Source organism: Pagrus pagrus (genome assembly GCF_965226575.1).
Source record: "Pagrus pagrus genome assembly, chromosome: 12".
Taxonomy (NCBI): domain Eukaryota; kingdom Metazoa; phylum Chordata; class Actinopteri; order Spariformes; family Sparidae; genus Pagrus; species Pagrus pagrus.
The window spans coordinates 31,539,916-31,560,997 of record NC_140196.1 but is presented as its reverse complement, the minus strand read 5'-3'; the positions used below and the strand labels follow the sequence as shown (position 1 = coordinate 31,560,997).

The 21,082-nt window shown below is 42.3% G+C and overlaps 2 protein-coding genes across 4 annotated transcripts in view; one reads left to right on the top strand and one right to left on the bottom strand.

Moving 5' to 3' along the window:
- The window catches only part of agla (amylo-alpha-1, 6-glucosidase, 4-alpha-glucanotransferase a), a 77,734-nt gene extending 61,212 nt beyond the window's left edge, over positions 1–16,522 (bottom strand). The window contains exons 1-2 of one of the 2 annotated variants that reach the window (XM_084368529.1): positions 16,439–16,522; positions 10,751–10,878 (exon numbers count right to left, since the gene is read on the bottom strand). In XM_084368529.1, coding sequence (XP_084224655.1) covers positions 10,751–10,838 — 88 coding nt within the window. In that variant the 5' untranslated portion in view covers positions 10,839–10,878; positions 16,439–16,522. The remainder of the gene's footprint in view (positions 1–10,750; positions 10,879–16,438) is intronic. The other variant, XM_084368528.1, reaches the window with a different exon arrangement.
- The window catches only part of frrs1a (ferric-chelate reductase 1a), a 43,200-nt gene continuing 38,636 nt past the window's right edge, over positions 16,519–21,082 (top strand). For both annotated transcript variants that reach the window (XM_084368532.1, XM_084368530.1), the window contains exon 1: positions 16,519–16,610. The gene's annotated coding sequence lies outside the window, so the exon portion shown is untranslated. The remainder of the gene's footprint in view (positions 16,611–21,082) is intronic.

Sequence of the window (21,082 nt, the reverse complement as noted above, 5' to 3'; positions counted from 1 at the left end):
GTATGTCTGTATCTCGTATTGGATCGATGGCTTCATCTACTGGATGAACATGGAACACAGAACAACTACGCGAGGCGTTCACGTACGCGGTGTGTTGCGCACGGTGCAGATCAACTTCCGGTCGTGTGTGAACGCGTGACAACATTTGTCAAACAGTGACAGACAGACGTGCGCACGCTGCTTCGTACGCACGCAGCTTCTTGTTACGCGTGAAATACAGTCTGCACGTAACAACGCACGCACGCATAACAAAATTCTCATGCGTGCACACACCCGTTGCTGCGCATCTCTCTGGTTGTTTTGACATTGATGTACCTTCATACACATACACACACACACACACACACACACAACATTACTCCTACTGAGTGTCTTTCACTTTTTCCACAAAACACTCATTATCACTGTAGGTATAGTTCCCTTTGAACTGCTACGTAACCCGTGGTCACTGTACCTAAACCCTCCATGTGTTTTGTGTTTCCACTGCGGACAGTACAGGTAAATGTAGGCAGGATTTTAATACAGTCACCAACAACGAAGCCGTCGACCATCGTAACATTGTGATTTAAAAAGGACTGTCAGAGACACTTTGGAGTAACCTTAAGGTTGAAGATGTGAAAATCAAATGCACTGTGTCTCCATGTCCCATTTATTATTTTCTAATTAAACCTGCTCAGTTTGCTGAACCCAAGACACTCAGCTATATTGGTGGCAGCCGCATTTATTTTCTTCAGGCTGCTGTTAGTGTGTTTCTTTCAATGGTGCCACTGTTATTTGTGTTTTCTTCGCTTTGCTAACTCAGTGTAGCTAGGCGGCTAACTTTGTTTCAAGCTTCAGAGACTGAACACAACTACATTACAGACATGTGAAGCAGAGACAAAGACATGCATAAGAATGTATGTTGGATGCTTGCCAGGCAGGGATGTGAGAGTTTATGTGATGCCCTTCACTGGTGACAGGAGAGTGAGAAGGGTGGAGGTTGCTGTCAGAGCGACAGTGGGAAGCAGCAGTGACTACAGAGGTGAGCTGTTGAACAACTCTGAGCAGGGCCGGCTCTTGGCATAGGCCATATAGGCGATCACCTAGAGTGCCACATGCTGGAGAGCAACTAGCTAAAATTGCAAGATAATGAAGCTGTTCGCTGCTAAGGATGTTTATGAATCATCTGAATGTCAAGCCTGTTAACTTATTTGGCTAACTGTTGCTGCTGTCTGGTTGCTGCGGCTGTTTAGTGTTCCTCCTCATACCTCCTCTTTTATTTTAATAATGCATAATCACAAGTAGGTAATAATGTGTGACGTTGAACCACTGGTGCTAGTAGTAGTGTGCAGGCTGCAGCAGTTGTTTGTCTTTCTCTGTCTGCCGCATGTTTTTGCTTGTACAGCAATAATCAGGCTGATCTACTCTTACAGTAGGTACTACTTCAAAGTGGCCATTTCACTCGCGGGGAGCGAGATTCACGCAACGCGTGAAATGTAAGTGACAACTGTAGCCACTAGGTGGAAGCATAGTACTGAATTGCAGCTCAAACGATTTTGGGACAATTCCACATTTGACCACAATGTAGCTGCAATGGAGAGTGGCGCTGTTTTAGGCTACAGGTAGAGTGAATGGAGAGGGGGACTGCTAAACCGTATCAGATTGATTCAGACTGATTGTTTCACAGCGGTGGGACACCTCAATTATCTGGGTGACCTTGGATAATCACTTGTGCTTTCTTTGTTTTACAGTAGAGCTAAAATATGGACATTAGTTGTTTTTTAAGGAACATTTGTTTACTGGTAAAATTGCCAACCTGAATTATTGTCCCAGTCCGCCCCCGTGAGCCTATATCACGGCCTGACTGGATGTTGCTTAAATATAAGAATAGCCTATAATAATATCTGATACCCTAAAGACATCTGAGGTTGTGATTTCGCTTGCTCGCTGCAGCCACGGCTAAGCGGAGGCAGAAACAATTACGCACAGCCTACACAAGTTTCAACGTCCATACAAGCATTTAAGAAATGATTCTTATCAGTTCCACAATTCAGAGAGGATTTTTACTCAACGAAAAAATGTATAAAGATCAGTTTTTAGGTTGAAGACACGACAGCAGCATGTATGTCCAGACGCTGATGTGTGTCAGCTGGGGCAGCGGGTCGGTGATGCATAAGACACATGAGAGCATTATGACTGATGTCAGAAGAGCAGCTCCCTCAGTAAGCAGAATCATCCGCTAGTATGGGTTCGAATCTCAGTGTAGGTTGTACCTTTAGTTAATGTGTTTTCTTTTCTCATCATCATTATGATCACATATGGCTACAAGTTTGAGCAAATAAATGAGCAAATGAGCATTAATTCTCCGCCGGCCGCGGCACCAGCTTTCCTGCTTGTGTACATAAACGACATTAAATTCTGACACCACAACTGTAGCGTACCGAATATCAATAGATGATAACCAGAAAAAAAACCGTTCTATTGATCTGATTCACCGGCTTCATGGACGTCGGAACTATTTTCTGAGAGGGGGGGCGGGACTTTTGTTGGGAGGGGCGGGGGAAGCACGCACTTTTATCAATGATTAAGGATTTGATTTGAAGTTATTTTATAATGGCATGCAGTTATAAGAGAACTAGAATGGATGAACACGGCATCTTTATTGTTAAGAAAATGAAACTTTGATAACTAAATCAGGCCATTTAAGGAACATAACAGCATTATTTGTACCCTTGAATGAAAAAAAGAAAAGTCTGCGCTCCAGACTCAGGGCTTTCATGCATATCCAAAAGTGGACCTTCTCTCAGTTGACCTACTGATGAAGATTTTAAGCAGGGTCGAGACATCGCTTTCATCCACAAGGTCACTGTGAACGTTCATAACGGTCAAATGTGTTAGTCTCTCCTGCGTCATGGTGCGCAGCCAGGTTTTCAGCCTGCGCAAGGCTGAGAAAGAGCGCTCGGATGCCGCGACAGATATTGGCAGGGCCAGACACAGCTTAATGAGCTTCTCCACCTCCGACAGCATGGAGCGGGTTTGGGGCTGCAAGGTATGCAGGATGGACACATCCTGGATGGTGCTTACTTCCCGTCCCCTACACACATTCCTCAGTATGTCCAGCTCAAGGCTTAGCCACTCTCGTGGAAAGGGGGTCAGTTCCGAGGAACCCACATCCACTCGTTTCCCGTGAGCCGCCTCAAGAACTGCCTGCTCTCGCCCTGCAGCTATGCGGAGTCCTTCCTGATCACAACGCCGCTCCGCCTCGGAGCGCACCAGGTCCATATGCATCCTGACTCCTATGCCAGATGCCTAGGCTACTGTATGTAGTCAGGCAGGCTGCATGTCACATCAAAAGCATAGATCTATGCATTAATTATATGTAAGAGATAAATGTATGTCAGATTCTTTATTTTTTTAAAGCGTAATGCCGTGGGTAGGGAGGCTGATGGGGTGCCCCCCGCACCCCTAGTTCCGACGTCTATGACCGGCTTTCTTTCTTTCAGTTGTGGTGTCAGAATTTAACACAAATATTTGTGCTTTCTATTCCTTATATGTGATGTCTGTGGGAATAAAAAGCACTGATAATTACATTATTACATTATGTCATTTTTAGTAGTTAAAGTCACTGGATATAAAAACGATTCATCAAAATGTAAAATGTATTGTAGGCTAATTATCCGTGCTTTTTATTCCCACAGACATCATGTCAGGATCTGGTTATTATAGATTCAATATTTATCATCACAGTAACAGAGTTACATACATTGGCAGCTGTAAACACTCATAAAAACATTAGAAAAATAGGCTACATACGTGGGTTTGTTGCCTACCTGTTTACTAAACATATAAGGAGTAGTTAACGTTTATAATCATCAGAGAACGTTACAGACATTGTTTTTGGTACGTCTGTTTACCAGATATATTCGTACGTGTGTGAATGTGTAAATGAGAGGCTTTAACTTAAAGCACTTTGTAGAAGGAGCTTTATAAAGTTCACTCCATGACTTCGACGTACGATTCAGCGCTCAGTAAAGCGTCTATGTATATAAATATGTATATCTATGGCTAGTTCCCGATATATCTAACACAGCAAGAAAGGCGGGACTTGAGGCAGAACAGCCAATCATCAGCCGGTCACACTGAAAGCCGGTGTCATGTTTGAAGCAACAACAGGAGCGGGAGGGGGAGAGGAGGCATCCGCAGCGCAGACAGAGAGCGGCCAGAGAAACTGAGCGACTGTAGTAAGATTTGAGCAGGAGGGAATGCTAATGTTAAGGCATCTGGGGCCGAGTGCACCAGCTGGGCGTACGCCTGGGCGTAGCGTTAGGTCCGACTTAAAACGGAAGGTTACGACCAGTTTAAGGTTAAGACTAGTGCACCAGTTAGACTTAAGCCCTGTGTGTGTTCCGCCTGGGTGTAACTTTTACGCCTAGTGTGGCGCAGGCGTAAGTAGAAAATTCGGACTTGTAACCATGGTAATTTTAACAGAATCACACAGCCAGAAAAAAGTAGCAAGGATGGCAGGACGTCTTGTTTACCAGATAATTAACGAGAGGGCGTATAGACGAGAAAGACTCATCCATGACAGGACAAACCCGCTCGATATTTATTCAGAAAGTGAACTGATCGAGAGATTTCGTTTTGGTAGACAAGCGCTGTTTGAACTGATTGAAGAGCTCTCCCCTCAACTGCAGCATCTGTCTGACAGAAACTCGGCGCTGTCCCCCGCCCTGCAGGTGCTGATTGCGCTCAGGTTTTACGCAAACGGGGCCTTTCAAAATACGATGGGAGATATGATCAATGTACACCGGACAACAGCATGCCGGGCTATTAGAACAGTGTCCCTGGCCCTCCAGCGGTTATTAAGGAATTATATCCACCTACCCACGCAAGAAGAGGCCGCAAGGACCAAGCAGGACTTCTATTTAAAATCAGGCATACCCGGTATTGTCGGCTGCATTGATGGCACTCATATTCGAATCTAAGCTCCCTCTGACCACGAATATTTATATGTAAATCGGAAGGGTTACCACTCTTTAAATGTTCAGCTTGTGTGTAACTCTGACATGACCATCATCGACCTTGTCGCAAGATGGCCTGGGTCGACCCATGATGCCCGCATCCTGAGAGAGAGTGCGCTGTATCAGGACTTTGAGGCAGGGAGAGTGAATGGACTTCTCCTCGGAGACAGTGGATACCCACTGAAGCGGTGGTTAATGACCCCTCTCATCGCACCGAGAACAGCACAAGAACACAACTACAACAGGAAGCACGCATCGACAAGAAATATTGTGGAGCGATGCATCGGGGTGCTCAAACGGAGGTCAGTATTTAGTTTATGGGCATAAACACCACTATCAAAAACAAAAATCATAGTTTGGTATACTGTATGTAATCTGTATAATCTATGTAGTGATGATGTTTATTATTTTTACCCTAATATATATGGATATATTTCGTTGCTTTCAGGTTTCACTGCCTCCACAGTGAAATGAGAATGCATCCTGAGCGTGTCTGTGTTGTCATCGCTGCTTCTGCGGTGCTACACAACATTTGCATTAAAAAGAGGATCCCTCTTCCCAGACAAGAAGACGTGATGCCGGAGGTAGATGAGAACCCTGCTGCCCCTGTAATCCTTGACGATATCGGCGGACGACTGGCCCGCAACCATATAATCAATAACTTGTAGGACTAATAACTTGTTGTACAGTATGGAGTGAGAGAATGATGTAAATATTGCAATTTAGTGCCACTTTGTAAAATGAACTTGTATAGCCAGACATTGATGTTTCAGCTGAATTAATTTGATCCTCTTAATTGAACTTTAATAATCAGACACTGTTGTTTTAAATGATTTGTTTTTATTGAAATCTTCTTCTTTATCTTTTTTATGCTGTAAAAAAATAAAAAGTCAAATCGCTATAGTCTATTTTTTAATAAATAAACAACAATCAAGTAATTAGGCTCTGAGTAATATCAGTATAAATTATGGCTATTAATTGCTCATATCAAATAGTAATTTATTTTATCATTACAAGGATGTGTTGAACTATGAAGCAGGAAACATGGAAAATAAACTACATAAATAGAACATGTTAATCAATAAATAAATAAATAGACTAGTCTCTAATTAGAGAATGGTAAATGACAGACTATCTTGATCCGAGTAGTTGTGTCTATTCTCCTGTCTCCCCAGTAATTTAATTTCCATTCTCAGTTTGGTCTTTTCAAGTTCCAGCTTTTCATGCTCTGCTTTAAGTTTAGCAGTCTCGGCCTCCACACGAAGGATCTCCTTTTCAACAAGGATGCACTGCAGCTCCGCAAAATCCTTCTTGCTCCGTTTTGGGAGGGAGGCAGCAGACAGATGTTGCGATCCCTCCTGCATCTCTCTGTGTGTGGTGAGGCACGCTGTTGGGCTTCCCTCTTCTGTGGGGAGGTCGATTGAGTCTGTAAAATTGTAACGTATTTAAAGTAGCTATTTTGAGACAATATCGGCCGAACTGATGGCTGTAGGAAAAAAGTTGCTACTTTGTTAATAACCTACCACTCTGACAGCAGCTGAGAGCAGCCACACTACAGTCTGTGCTGCGGTCCGACACATCAACGGCTGCTGTTGACATGTCTGAACTGTCGATGCCGTTCAGACCCGTGAATGCGGGGGAGTCCTCTCCAAACAGCTCAATGATAATGGTTCTGTAGGGTGATATCTTCGGGGCCGGTCCTCCCCCGGTCGGCGGCTTTTTAAGAGCGGACGAGTCTTTTTTGGCTCTTGATAAGAGATCCTTCCACTTCTTCCTGACCTCTTCAACTGTCCGCGGCTGTCCATCATCACAATTGTTGTTAATAGAGGCAGTGATTGATTTCCACGCCAACAATTTCTGTCTGTTCGTGTTGCTGTTGTTAAATCTTGCAGTGAGGATGTCTTTATGATCTGCGTAGGCTTCTATCAGCTTCCTGATTTCCCCATCTGTGAAATTTACTTTCCTTTTCTTTGGATTGGCGTTTGAGCTGTTTGAGAGCGCTTTAGGTAGAAGTGTGTTGCTTGGCAACAATCACTGATTCGAACGTATTCACGTGGACGCGCATCCTAAGACCAGGCGCAGCTACGACCGTTGTCAGTCAGGCTTGGTGCACTCGGTGTAAATTCCAGTCACAACGTCGGACTTAGTTAAGTCTGGCGTAAGAGTTAAGACCCTCTTTTTTTACGCCCAGCTGGTGCACTCGGCCCCAGGTACAAGTTCGCTTAACTGGAAAGACCACATCCATCTCCCACACTTTTGAAAAGCTTGCTACGCCAGTGCCCCCACCCCCACCCCGGCGCGCTGAGGACAGCAAAGAGGTCTGCAACAAATACATTGATCACTTGGGCAAAGTCATCAAGCAAGTGATAGCATTAAAGAGAGGGAGCACCAACTGGCATGTGACTGGCAGACAGTGAACATTATGGCCAAGGGATCTCCTCCTGCAGGGAGACTGCTTCAGGGACTCAATCCGCTTTAAATAACCTTCTGTATATCCGACTACTGTGAAGCTGCTGATTATGTATTTTAATAAAGCTAGAGAAAACTGTCTGACATGACGTGGCATCGTTCTTCTTTCTATAAGCCTGTTGTAGAAAATATAAGGAATAGAAAGCACAAATATTTGTGTTAAATTCTTAAACCACAACTGAAAGAAAGAAAGCCAGTGAATCAGATCAATAGAACGTTTTTTTTTCTGGTTATCATCTATTGATATTCGGTACGCTACAGTTGTGGTGTCAGAATTTAACACAAATATTTGCGCTTTCTATTCTACACAAGCTGGAAAGCCGCAGCCCGGCGGAGAATTAATGCTCATTTGCTCATTTATTTGCTCAAACTTGGAGCCATATGTGATCATAATGATGATGAGAAAAGAAAACACATTAACTAAAGGTACAACCTACACTGAGATTCGAACCCATACTAGCGGATGATTCTGCTTACTGAGGGAGCTGCTCTACCAGGGGAGCTATACATCAGTCATAATGCTCTCATGTGTCTTATGGATCACCGACCCGCTGCCCCAGCTGACACACATCAGCGTCTGGGCATACGTGCTGCTGTCGTGTCTTCAACCTAAAAACTGATCTTTATACATTTTTTCGTTGAGTAAAAATCCTCTCTGAATTGTGGAACTGATAAGAACCATTTCTTAAATGCTTGTATGGACGTTGAAACTTGTGTAGGCTGTACGTAATTGTTTCTGCCTCCGCTTAGCCGTGGCTGCAGCGAGCGAGTGAAATCACAACCTCAGATGTCTTTAGGGTCTTTGACGTGTGCACAAAAAAAGACCACAGTTAAACATAAAAGCAAAACGAAAACAGATAAACATAAAATGGGAATATCACAGATAAATACAAAATACAAAGAATAAGATCTTAAAAGACATTTAAAAGGCTTCATAGTGAGTTGTTGATGATGATGATGGCAGATGAATGATTTTTTTCACTAAGTTTGTCCTTGCTAGAGGGACCCTGTAGCGACAGGCTGAAGGAAGGAGTTGGAATGAGGTGTGGAATGGGTGAGGTATTATTAGCTACATTCTTGTATTGAAGCAACAACGAACAGAAACATAAATCAGGCAACTCTGTCCATTCCCCGTTCATGGTCACTGCTTCCTGCTGCTGCATGTTGTCGTCCTCCTGCTCACAGATGCCACCTGGTGGTTGTTTGGGCACATTGCCGCTTCTCATGAAAACACAATTGATCCTCCACTAAAAAGGTGCGTGATTCTCACGTGAATCACGCGAGAATCACGCGTGAACTCGGCCACAACGAAGTAGTACCTACTGTAACTGTCCAGATGCACTCAGGACATTTTTGCAGAAGCCTCCAACAGCTGCTGGAGAAGGGCCTTCAGCCATCTACACCACTCTGAAGCATGCGAGTTCACAAGATGATTTGTGGTCTCTGCTATGTTATTCGGGCCCGGGAACATATGTCACATCTGGTGAAATATTACATACAATACATACATTAAATAATTTCACATGATTGGGGGTGGGTGTGGCCAGGGGACTCCATAGCGCCACCTAACGTTGAAAAATTCGGTACGCATGTATCATCACCAGACGCACCAAACAAGAATCAACACCCAAACCCTCAGACCAACAGGAAGTCAGCCATTTTGATTCGAAGTTCAGATTTCGCCGCCGTTTTCACACTTCTCCTGCCTCGTACTTTAACGAACTCATCCTATAGATTTCACATCATAGACTCCACATTCACTCAGTATCATCCTCAGACCTTGAACATGAAAAGTTGTCAAAAGCTTTTGCCTCCTTCGCCATAACCAGGAAGTCCTTATAACTTCAACATACAATTTACCATCTACACCAAATTGCTTACACATGTAGAGGGGTTCGCCCTGAATATAGATGCATCAATACAGTGTCATATCTATAGCGCCCCCTAACGCCGGGTCATGTGAACAACAACTTTCTCCGATCTTCATATGTTGCAGGACTCACAGGTCTCATCGATTTAGACAGGAATTCATTTTGTGGAACTTCTCACCCCAACAGGAAGTTGGCCATCTTGGATTGCATGCAGCCATTTTCTTTTTTCCAATGTACAATTTCGCATCTACACCAAATTCGTCACACATGTACAGTGTTTCGCCCTGAATACGATGCATGCAATACTGTCTCATATCCATAGTCCCACCCACTGGACACAGGAAGTCACTGAAAATGTCACTGTTGTGTTTTCAGTGACACAGATCCCATTTAGGTAGGAACCTTTCCACAGGCAATGGCCGAGCACACATCTAGTCGCGCGCCCTCCGACAGCGCCATGGCCCGCCGTATGTGGGTCGAGGGCCAGTTCATCACTGCTTGCAGTTTTAATTATTTTTATTGTTGTTGTTGTTATTTTAATTATTACTGAATGTTACAGTTAAACCTTGTTACTAATTAAATGCAGGTCTTTGTCAAATTAAATAAAGCTTATTTGTACAGTGCCTACTTTATATGAAGTAGAATGACACAACAGACTCAATGCAGTGGTAACAGTATGTGTGTACTGTATGTTTGAACAAAGCTGCAGGTCAGGCAACAAGCAGCAGATCACCACCCCATCCAGCTAAACACATCCTGAAGCAGGTGAGTTCTGTTCATGGTATGTTACTGTGGCCATTGTCTATTGTGCTGTTTTCATCAGTGTTTTTGTTTGAGAAGTCATTAAACTGTTGATGGTGTTTCTGATGGCTATTGTCCGTATATTGTAAGTGTGTTTTACATCAAAGTGTTTGCAGGTCTCGGGGAGTTCTACTGCTGTGAAAAAGTATCAATCAATCTTTATTTGCATAGAACCAATTCACGACAAAAGTTATCTGTTGACAGCAGCTCTAGACCACACTCCTAAATTCATTTATTTACAGAGAGCCAACATTTCCCCCATGAGCAAGCCCTTGGCCACAGTGGTGAGAAAAAACTGCCTTTGAGGTGTAAAGCCTTTACTGGCTCCAGAGGAGGCTGCATGTCATCTGATTAATTGCTTCCTGTGATGTCACTCAGTGGCTGACTTCCATTGTGAGTAATGTAGGTACCAGAGAAGGTAGTCTACTGATCTATCATTGACTCCTGTAACACTGTTGGACTCATTGTGGACAGTTTAAAAACAAACAGAGATATCACCTGTTTTTATTCCACACATTCTTCTTCCTTTTCAAAACCTGGTGCCTACATTACCCACGATGCAACTTAGCCACAACCCCTAGCCTTTACGTTGTTCAAAAGAAGTATTACCTTGTTCAAGTCTGAACAGGGTTCTCTGTAAATTCTCCTTGTCGTTGAGCATTAGGACTCTGATCTGCTTCAGGTGCTGTGGCAACATCTTACGAAGATCTCTTCAAAGTTAACTGATCCCTTGCCTCCTGTGAAGAGGAAAAGACAGGTTACTAAATAATTACAGCACTTTATCTGCCAGAAAACACTTTTCAAATGATCAAATGTTGAGCAATGCATTGGAAGTATGTTGGCAATAAAAACTGTATGAAATTCACAACGGCCGGAACTCGACCCAACTGAGAACAATGGGAGCGACATAACGATGCTGTTCATCTAGGGCTGGGCGATAAAACGATCTCGATCATTTTCATGATTACATTTTCCGATGAACGATGATAAATTTATGACATTTATTTTTGATAGTTATTTTTGAGTCCGTTTTCCTCTACCTAGAAAACACTAAGCACACATAGCACAGCAGACAAACAAATGCATGTGGTTGATACATGTTTCCGGCCCCTCCCACTCACAACAACTCAGAATGATGGTGACCACCTGTGTGTTTAGCCGACACATGAAAATGAGCGGTCCAACTAGCGAAACTGAGTGCGTGGAAACTGTGGAAGACAAAGAAATTGTACCGAAGAAAGGTCATACCAAACAGTTCGGCTTCCTGAAGTCTGACAAAGGACAGACCACCATTAGGTGCAAAATGTGTCGGCGGCCAGTCCTCAGTAGGGATGTAACGATGCATCGTGACGCGATTAAAAATCGGTACAAATGCGAGACGATTCGCACCGGTTGACAGAAAAAATTAATCGCGAATGCGAGAGAAGAAGGATACGTTCTTTTTTTCCTTTTTTTTTTTAGAAATAGGTTACGTTATCTTAAAAGTCACTGGTTGGTGATTCATTTGGTCAACGTCAGGCGTCAAGTCACGTGACCAACGTCACTACGTAGGTACGTGGCACAGAACGAGGGAAGACATGACGGCGCCAGGCAACAACTTTGAAATAGCGGATGCACCGAGCGGTTTTAAATCACCTGTGTGGCGGCATTTTGGATTCCCCATATACACAAATACAACCAGTGAGAAATGGACAGACAAAACCAAAACAGCATGTAAATATTGCAAGAGACTTCTAACATATACCGGCAACACGAGTAACATGCAGCAGCATATTAGCTGCGACCACAGTGAGAAGCAAAGTAACGTTACTCCACCTCCTGAGCGAAAATTGCCGAAGGGGCAAACCACCCTGACGAGAGGCTTTGCATCTCCTCTCCCCCATAACAATGCAAGAGCGCAAGGAATTATCAGGGCAATTGGTTATTTTATTGGAAAAGTTTTGAGGCCATTTTCAGTCGTTGAAAATGAGGGTTTTCGGCTGTTGATGAATACGCTGGAGCCAAGATACCGCATCCCGTCACGACAGCACTTCAGCCAGGTGGTGGTGCCAAAACTCTACCAGGAGGTAAGAGCTCATGTGGTTGAGGTTCTCCGGAGGGCTGATACTTTACCTGGCCAGTGTTTAACAGTGTTTCTGTAAAGAAAGGACCTCTTTTTTTGGTCAAGATTTTATATTATTTTGTTATTTAAGATATTGAATTACACCAGTTAATACCAGTTTACTTGTGAGATTGTTTCTAAAGAATATATATATATAGATATATATAGATATTTTTCATGTATTTTGTTGTTTAACATGACCATTTAAGTTGCACTTTTTATAAGAGGACACAAACTGTTTTACAGAGTTTCTGTAAAGAAAGCGCCTCAAGATCATTTTATTTGGTCATAATTTGTCTGTAGCTCATTTTGATTAAAAAAAAAATTGTGAGAAAATCGTATAGTGAACAAAAGAACGTGAACCGTATCGAATCGTGAGTTGAGTGTATCGTTACATCCCTAGTCCTCAGCAGTACTGGAAACACCGCCAACCTCTTCTATCATCTCAAAAGGTACCGTCCCAAACAGTACTTCAAAAAGCATGAGTTTGCACTATCATGCTAGCGTCAGCCTCTCCTCAAGTAGCCAACAGCCCAGCCCCACAACCAACAATTGCCGCTGCTTTTTCAGCCATTACCCCATATGAGAAGAAACCGAAGCGACACAAAGACATAACCAGCGCAATTACGTACTGTATCGCTAAAGATACGATGCCTATAAGCACAGTTGAAAAATCAGCTCTACACAGAGTGAAGGGTAAAGTTGGAGGAGCAGCTCAGGGATGTCACCGCTGATATGTGGTCTGGTCGCACGTCCGAACCACATCAGAACAGGAGGCATTAAAGCTGAACTGAACAACTACCTGCAAGCTCAAGAATGTGCAATATTCAAAGAATACAGTAGCATTATCATCCTCAACATTTACCTTTTTATTGTATTTTCTTTAATCAATGTTCAGTTCAGTATTACCTATAAAATGTTTGAGACATGTTTGAAACAAGCAATTGGTTGTGCATATTCATCATTTTATTTATTTAGTGTTTAACATAAAGCCATTTGGGTGGTTGGTTCTGCTGAATGTTTGTCACCTATTCATTCTGACAATAAATAATTGTATTTCATAAACCATAATTAACCTGGTTTGTTTTGGGTTCTGTCCTAAGGAGAATACTCTTAAAACTGTCAATCAACATTATTATTGTTGTATATCGTGATAATTATCGACATCGATCAATATAAAAAAAAACATATCGTGATAACAGTTTTGGCCATATCGCCCAGCCCTATGTTCATCCCTCCAGCAAAGTGGAGAAACAATGAGAAAAGCACTGGAGCTGTTCTGGAGGCTTGTGGCAAACAACTACTTTTTGTTGTTTTTTCTTTAATTGCAGTGGATCGTCCCGTTAAAAAAATTCTTAATACTTTAATATGAAATCATCAGACACATCATACTCATACACAAAAAACAAGTATGTACTGTAGTGCTGTTTAACCTAGCAGTGATGTCTGGCTGTAGTTTGTGGTTGCACTGCACTTCTGCTGACCGTTATTTCACATTACATGTCCCCAACACAGTGAGCAACAGTGTGCACACACACTGATCCTCTAAAGATGAAGCAAAATCAATTTAACAGCTTCTGTACACTTCATTGTCCAGTGACGGCGACGTAATGCTGCTATGCACCACACAAAATACACCTTGTTTTTAGCCTTGCTTGAATACTTTGATAACTGCTGCTCTTCCATTTACAGTCAGATTGTAGCTGAATGTGTGCCAATGTAGAGCTCTTGTATTTTTCATTATGTGGAGCAAAGACCACATAAAGTTGAACCAACCGACAATAGAGCCACAATCTAGAGAGACAAATAAGTTAGCCTGTGGCCCACTGATGAGAGCCCTTGCATTTGCTGTAATACCAAAGATGTACACTGGTGTTGGTGGTGACTTTCCTGGAAAATATCGTGAGCAATGCAAAGTTAGTGACGCGTTCACCCAGCAGTGGTTGGTTGGCCAGAGAGAGTCGGTGGTTCACACGCGACTCTGTTTGTCCTGGTCTCTGCTAGCGTTGGGAGTAAACGGTTAATGTTACTGTTAACAGTCGTGATTGAACAAATAAAGAAAAGACCGATAACAGCGGACGATGAAACTTTATAAAAAGGTGCCAACTGACTGTCATCACACAGGCGGCACTGGATCTCTGGGTAGCAGTGAGGTCCAAAAATACACCTGCAATTGCCGCTTCCGGAAATCTTCCAAGATTGCCACTTTAAACTTTGAGTTTAGAAGTTACAAGTTACATAACATGCTACAGAAGTGTGTCATACTACAGGGGGTTTAATGCTAACTATCTGATTTGTCAGCTATCAAAAGGCTGGCAGTCAGTCATATGACTGATATGCAAATTTTTTCAGCAAACGAGAAAACTAAGAGCTAAAAAGGAGCCAACTCATTGGAGATGAAACTACAGATGCATCAGTTAAAAAAACTCCTAATTTACCGTGTCAAAGGGGAGACATAAAAACATATCCCAAATACTAAATGCACCGACCAAAAAGAACCAACAGACACATGACTGACACAGCACATATATGTTTGGCAAGCGCATCTAACTGGTTTGAAGATGAGAAGGATTAAATGTTGAACAAGAATTTTTAGGTAATCAGTTGATTAAGACATGCATTGTGCAAACTATTGTAGCAGAGCACGAGGAAGTGCACGAAGCGTGTACGTTAGTTCAGACAGACGACTGCTGCTGGTGAGTTGATGTAGGAGACAAACTGTTGGTAGCAGCTTTCTAAAGCCAGAGGCTGCAGAATTTAAACTTCTGAACTATTCTAATGGCCACCTTTAAACCTCAGCTGGAAACTGTACTGCAGCTGTTTCAGCAAATTTGTTAACCCTAAACCATAACAGATTTTCTTTTAAACATGTGATATAACCAGCAGGTTTGAAAGGCATGTTTTCTATAAAACAAACAAACACATAAATTCCACCATTTGAGTTATTTCAAGACTTATTATGAAGTTTTTATAGTGTGGAATTACTTTAGTATTTTACTTCTGTAAAGAATGCAAATATATGTTAGCGTCATATCACAGACGCTAACACCACTAAAAAGAGATATCCTTTCTGTGAGATTACATGGAAATATGTTGATGAATCAAATTGCATGTTCAATATATTTTGTTATAATTTGCCAAGGAGTTCCTGGAGCTCCTACATGGATGCCCGGATGTCAGCCCTACTTGAAGTTTAGGCACAATATTAGACATACAATAGTCCAGAACTGCACAGAAGACCATCTTGGGGGCTTTGGGTTCAGTTCTATAATAATAAGAGCAGGTTGATGCATCCAGAGTCACTGAACCCTACTGAACCCTACTGAACCCTCCCTATGAGTCTGCGCAGTGCTTCAGTCTGACCAGCAGAAGGTCAGGAATCCAGCCCTTAATGTCAAACCATCTATTTATAAAACTCTTCCCTCTGGCCTGGCACAACGACACCGACACACACTGACAAAACACACAAAAACACGTACGATCACATCTACATGAAGGATCATCCTTATTCGCCAAGGTGGCAGGAACCCGCAAAGCTAACATCCCTGGAAGCCAAGTTCCATTCAAAATAGTGGTACTTTAACGTTGCCTCGCTTACTAACACACCGTTATTCTCCATAAAACACAATGCGCAGCCCCTGTTTAATTGTTAGTTACCGTTTGAAAATTCGGCATACATATCATTGTCAAAAGGCACCTTATTTCAATAAAGCAAAAGAATTAACATGTGGTACATTGTGTACTTCATACACTCGGCCCCCACCACGATGCCCTGTAGTGGGCGGTGCCGTCAAGTTAGAATTCAGCAGCAGAAGTAATGGACGGTGGCTTACGTTGAGTTCGGACTTCACAAACGGCCTTATGTCAATAACATGTTGCATATAGTAACATGTACCTTCGTCATCACCGCGCAAGGTAACTTTAAAAGGATCATTAATAGATTGAATTGTGAATGATTATCTACCGTCGTTGTCTCACAACACCTGTTATGTATTCTCCCATATTAGGGTGTAAAGCGGAATTACCGAGCGTCACATGAATTATAGGAGCTAACATTATGACAGTTAGCTAAACTTATGTCAGCTAGCTAATAACGTAGCTTTCTCTTCCGACCTGCCAGCCACGAGCTGCGAATAAAGCTGAATAATATTTGACCACATGCCTGCATGTCCTGTCCCATGTCCTGACCCACTCACCTGTCCGTTGTGTCTTCGTTCGGTCACATCAACAGGAGGACAGTCTGACAAACTGACAGACAGCTGCTCTTCCTGGATGGACACTGGCTGAACGCGGGGGCGTGCCTACACAGCGGCTCTCTTACCGTAATAACGCTGTTTAGTGCGCAGCTCCCCACAGAAAAGGGGACAGGTTAGTGTTAAATGGACACAATCATGTTGGTTTCACTGCATTATAAACGTCCTCACTTCGACATACTCTGCTTGTAACAGCATTTGTATAATGCCGATGTATTTGTATATTATATATTTACCAGTTGATTTTAACAGGATGTCATATTGCAGCAAATATGCCAACAAGAAGTCTTCATCTGCGTCATTTGTGTTGCGCAGTTTGTAAGCTTCAGACCACACATGGCCACATCACGTCCACACATCAACAGACAGAGGTTACATAACCTGGCACTGCAGCACAGCAGGCCCGGACTGCAGGAGCTTAGCAACATAATGCCCCCATGATGTCACCCTGTCTGTCATATGTCACAGGTACATTACAACATCACCATTTACCTCTCAGATGTTTTAAGTTTTGTCTTTAGCCAATATTAAAATATTTGAGCATGTCCTCTTTTGCTTGATTACAAATGTCTCTTTATAACATCACATCACATCACATCACATCACATCCAACCATCCAAACCAAGCCTTGTTCTTTAAGATCCAGCTAATCCATTTAATACAATAATGACATCTTTAGTCACAGATACCATCTAACAAAACAAATCATGGTATTCTGTCTGTTCAAAGATGTCTGTGTACAGAGAGGAAAGCTCCAGAAACAGTATGTTGAGCATCACAGGAACAAAACGTACCTGTCTTATCGTCTCTGCAGCTCTGACTGATCAAACTGCTCTTGGCTACAGATCTTTGAGGTGACTCAGTAAGTAATCATTAGAAATGTTGGGATGTGCACTGATATTGAATCTGAGTGCACATTCTGTGTCATCACATCAGCAGGCAGGCTGATAATCACAAACCTTACATGAACATGTCACTGACATATCTGACAGTGGTGGATGTGATTTGAATAAACGTACATTATAACTTTTTCCCGGACTCCTCAGTGTAAATCACAAAGTGATACAGTCTAATTGTTCTGAGATCTTCTCAACAAAAATGACAATCCAAATATAGAGTAAAACTGCGGGGGAATACTCAACCTAGAGAAGCTGAGGCACACTCAGAGGGGAAATGCTTTGATATGGTCTGGTGAAACGATGTACTGTATGTAGCTGTTCCCACTGATTCGGTCTTTTCAGCACAGCACATGTCAGGTCCATCCCAAGACCCTTTTTGAAGGTCTCTTCTCGTCTCAGAATCAACCCTATCTTTACTTGTCCTTGTCTCAGTCTCAGAGGAAGAGCACTCTGGCTTTTATTTCAAGACCAGTCAAGACCACAAGTGCAGGGATATCACCGACTTGTTTGATACAAACTGTACTTAATGATGGTTTCTATGGGAAGGCCAGAGTCACCCAGAACATCTGACTGCGTAAGGTGGATGGTAAGACATGAAACAGGAACGCTGAATAAAGATGGTGTAGTTGATTTCAGCTCAGTTTGCTCACAGAAAACAAATTAAAATACCCACACTTAAAATTCACTCCTGCAATTTTTTTGTGTTATTTTATCAAGACAAAGTTCACATGCACATTTACTTTATACTGTATCTGTGGCAGGGTTAGGGTTAGTTAAGAGGTGAGTGAAGACGAACTTTCATCTGTCTCCTGTGGGGATGAATTTAGGAGTGCCTGGTTTAATTGTGTATCATGCAGTGTGGGAGTCGCACTGGTCTTGGTCTTGTCTCGGTCTTGATACACTCTGGTTTTGGTCTTGTCTCGGTCTTGATACACTCTGGTCTTGGTCTTGTCTCGGTCTTGATACACTCTGGTCTTGGTCTTGTCTTGGTTTTGATCTATGACAACTCCCATAAATGTGTTCTCATGTACTCTTTCTATTTCAACATTATCTATCATTATTTGTACTCGATTATTGTTTTTTCAATGTCCAAATATAATATATTTAGTTTTATTTACATTTAATGACAACTTGTTAATGTCGTTTTAAAGTATCCAATTCTGTTTTTCCACTGTATCCAGAAGTTGACTACAATACTGGCAAAATGACAACAAGCAGAATGCAAATGTCACTATTAACACTACTGTCCCACAGTGAGCTGACAAAGATTCTCCAGGCACAGTGAAGAAAACAAAATCATTGAATATTAAATTCTCCAAAAATGTTCAAATATGAAGCTGTCTTGGATTATTAAAATAACACATTTTATTTCACTTACTATAGTTTTGTGAACAATCTCTATAGTGTCATCACCAAATTTGATGTCTTAGTTAAATTCCATTGTATTTATACTCATCTTAACCTGCTGCTTACTGCAGTTCACTGTTGTAAACAGAACCCAAAAGTCAAAAGTCACTGAGTAAAAGTAAAGATATTGTGTTAAAATATTACTTTGGTAAAAGTGAAAGTTAAACATATGAATAGTTCTCGAGTCAGATGTAATGTAGGTGCTAACTACAAACAAAACTCATGACATCATAACAATGTGATGTGTTGAAAACTTGTATGTTGAAGTAAACATGTATGTAACGCTGTGATCCTCTCACTGAAGTTACATAGTGCAAAAACAAGAGACAGGCACCATTCAGACACCTGTCAGGGACAGCGGTCATGGTCTGGAGGAGTGCTTGTCTTATTTGACTTGTTTGTGCACATGGGTTGTGTTTTATGTCTGTTTTTTTAATGCCTGCAGTGGAAAATGAGCCTGTATGACTAAATCTGGCACATTTACATGATGGTTCTCATGTTAATTAATGTGCATTGTCCCTTCTTTAAATAAGCTAAACTAAACTAAACAAACACTGTACTATCAACATGACTCAAAAGCTGTCATTATAAGGTCAAAAACTTACATCATGTTGCTTTTAGTATCAACAGTACAAATAAAAGTACAGTACAGACCAAAAGTTTGGACACACCTTCTCATTCAAAGAGTTTTCTTTATTTTCACGACTATGAAAATTGTAGATTCACACTGAAGGCATCAAAACTATGAATTAACACATGTGGAATTATATACTTAACAAAAAAGTGTAAAACAACTGAAAATATGTCTTATATTCCAGGTTCTTCAAAGTAGCCACCTTTTGCTTTGATTACTGCTTCGCACACTCTTGGCATTCTCTTGATGAGCTTCAAGAGGTAGTCACCTGAAATGGTCTTCCAACAGTCTTGAGGGAGTTCCCAGAAATGCTTAGCACTTGTTGGCCCTTTTGCCTTCACTCTGCGGTCCAGCTCACCCCAAACCATCTTGATTGGGTTCAGGTCCGGTGACTGTGGAGGCCAGGTCATCTGGCGCAGCACCCCATCACTCTCCTTCTTGGTCAAATAGCCCTTACACAGCCTGGAGGTGTGTTTGGGGTCATTGTCCTGTTGAAAAATAAATGATGGTCCAACTAAACGCAAACCGGATGGAATAGCATGCCGCTGCAAGATGCTGTGGTAGCCATGCTGGTTCAGTATGCCTTCAATTTTGAATAAATCCCCAACAGTGTCACCAGCAAAGCACCCCCACACCATCACACCTCCTCCTCCATGCTTCACGGTGGGAACCAGGCATGTAGAGTCCATCCGTTCACCTTTTCTGCGTCGCACAAAGACACGGTGGTTGGAACCAAAGACCTCAAATTTGGACTCATCAGACCAAAGCACAGATTTCCACTGGTCTAATGTCCATTCCTTGTGTTCTTTAGCCCAAACAAGTCTCTTCTGCTTGTTGCCTGTCCTTAGCAGTGGTTTCCTAGCAGCTATTCTACCATGAAGGCCTGATTCACACAGTCTCCTCTTAACAGTTGTTCTAGAGATGTGTCTGCTGCTAGAACTCTGTGTGGCATTGACCTGGTCGCTAATCTGAGCTGCTGTTAACCTGCGATTTCTGAGGCTGGTGACTCGGATGAACTTATCCTCCGCAGCAGAGGTGACTCTTGGTCTTCCTTTCCTGGGGCGGTCCTCATGTGAGCCAGTTTCTTTGTAGCGCTTGATGGTTTTTGCGACTGCACTTGGGGACACTTTCAAAGTTTTCCCAATTTTTCAGACTGACTGACCTTCATTTCTTAAAGTAATGATGGCCACTCATTTTTCTTTACTTAGCTGCTTTTTTCTTGCCATAATACAAATTCTAACAGTCTATTCAGTAGGACTATCAGCTGTGTATCCACCTGACTTCTGCACAACACAACTGATGGTCCCAACCCCATTTATAAGGCAAGAAATCCCACTTATTAAACCTGACAGGGCACACCTGTGAAGTGAAAACCATTTCAGGTGACTACCTCTTGAAGCTCATCAAGAGAATGCAGAGTGTGTGCAAAGCAGTAATCAGAGCAAAAGGTGGCTACTTTGAAGAAACTAGAATATAAGGCGTGAAGACATTACCATCATATGTGGCGGACACCACTGATGTCTTAAAATTGCTGACTCACATTACTATGCCTGAAAATTCTTTTCTGGTTACTTTTGATGTTGAAGCCCTTTATACCAACATCCCACATGAAGGTGGTTTAGAAGCCATGGACCTTAACTTGGAACC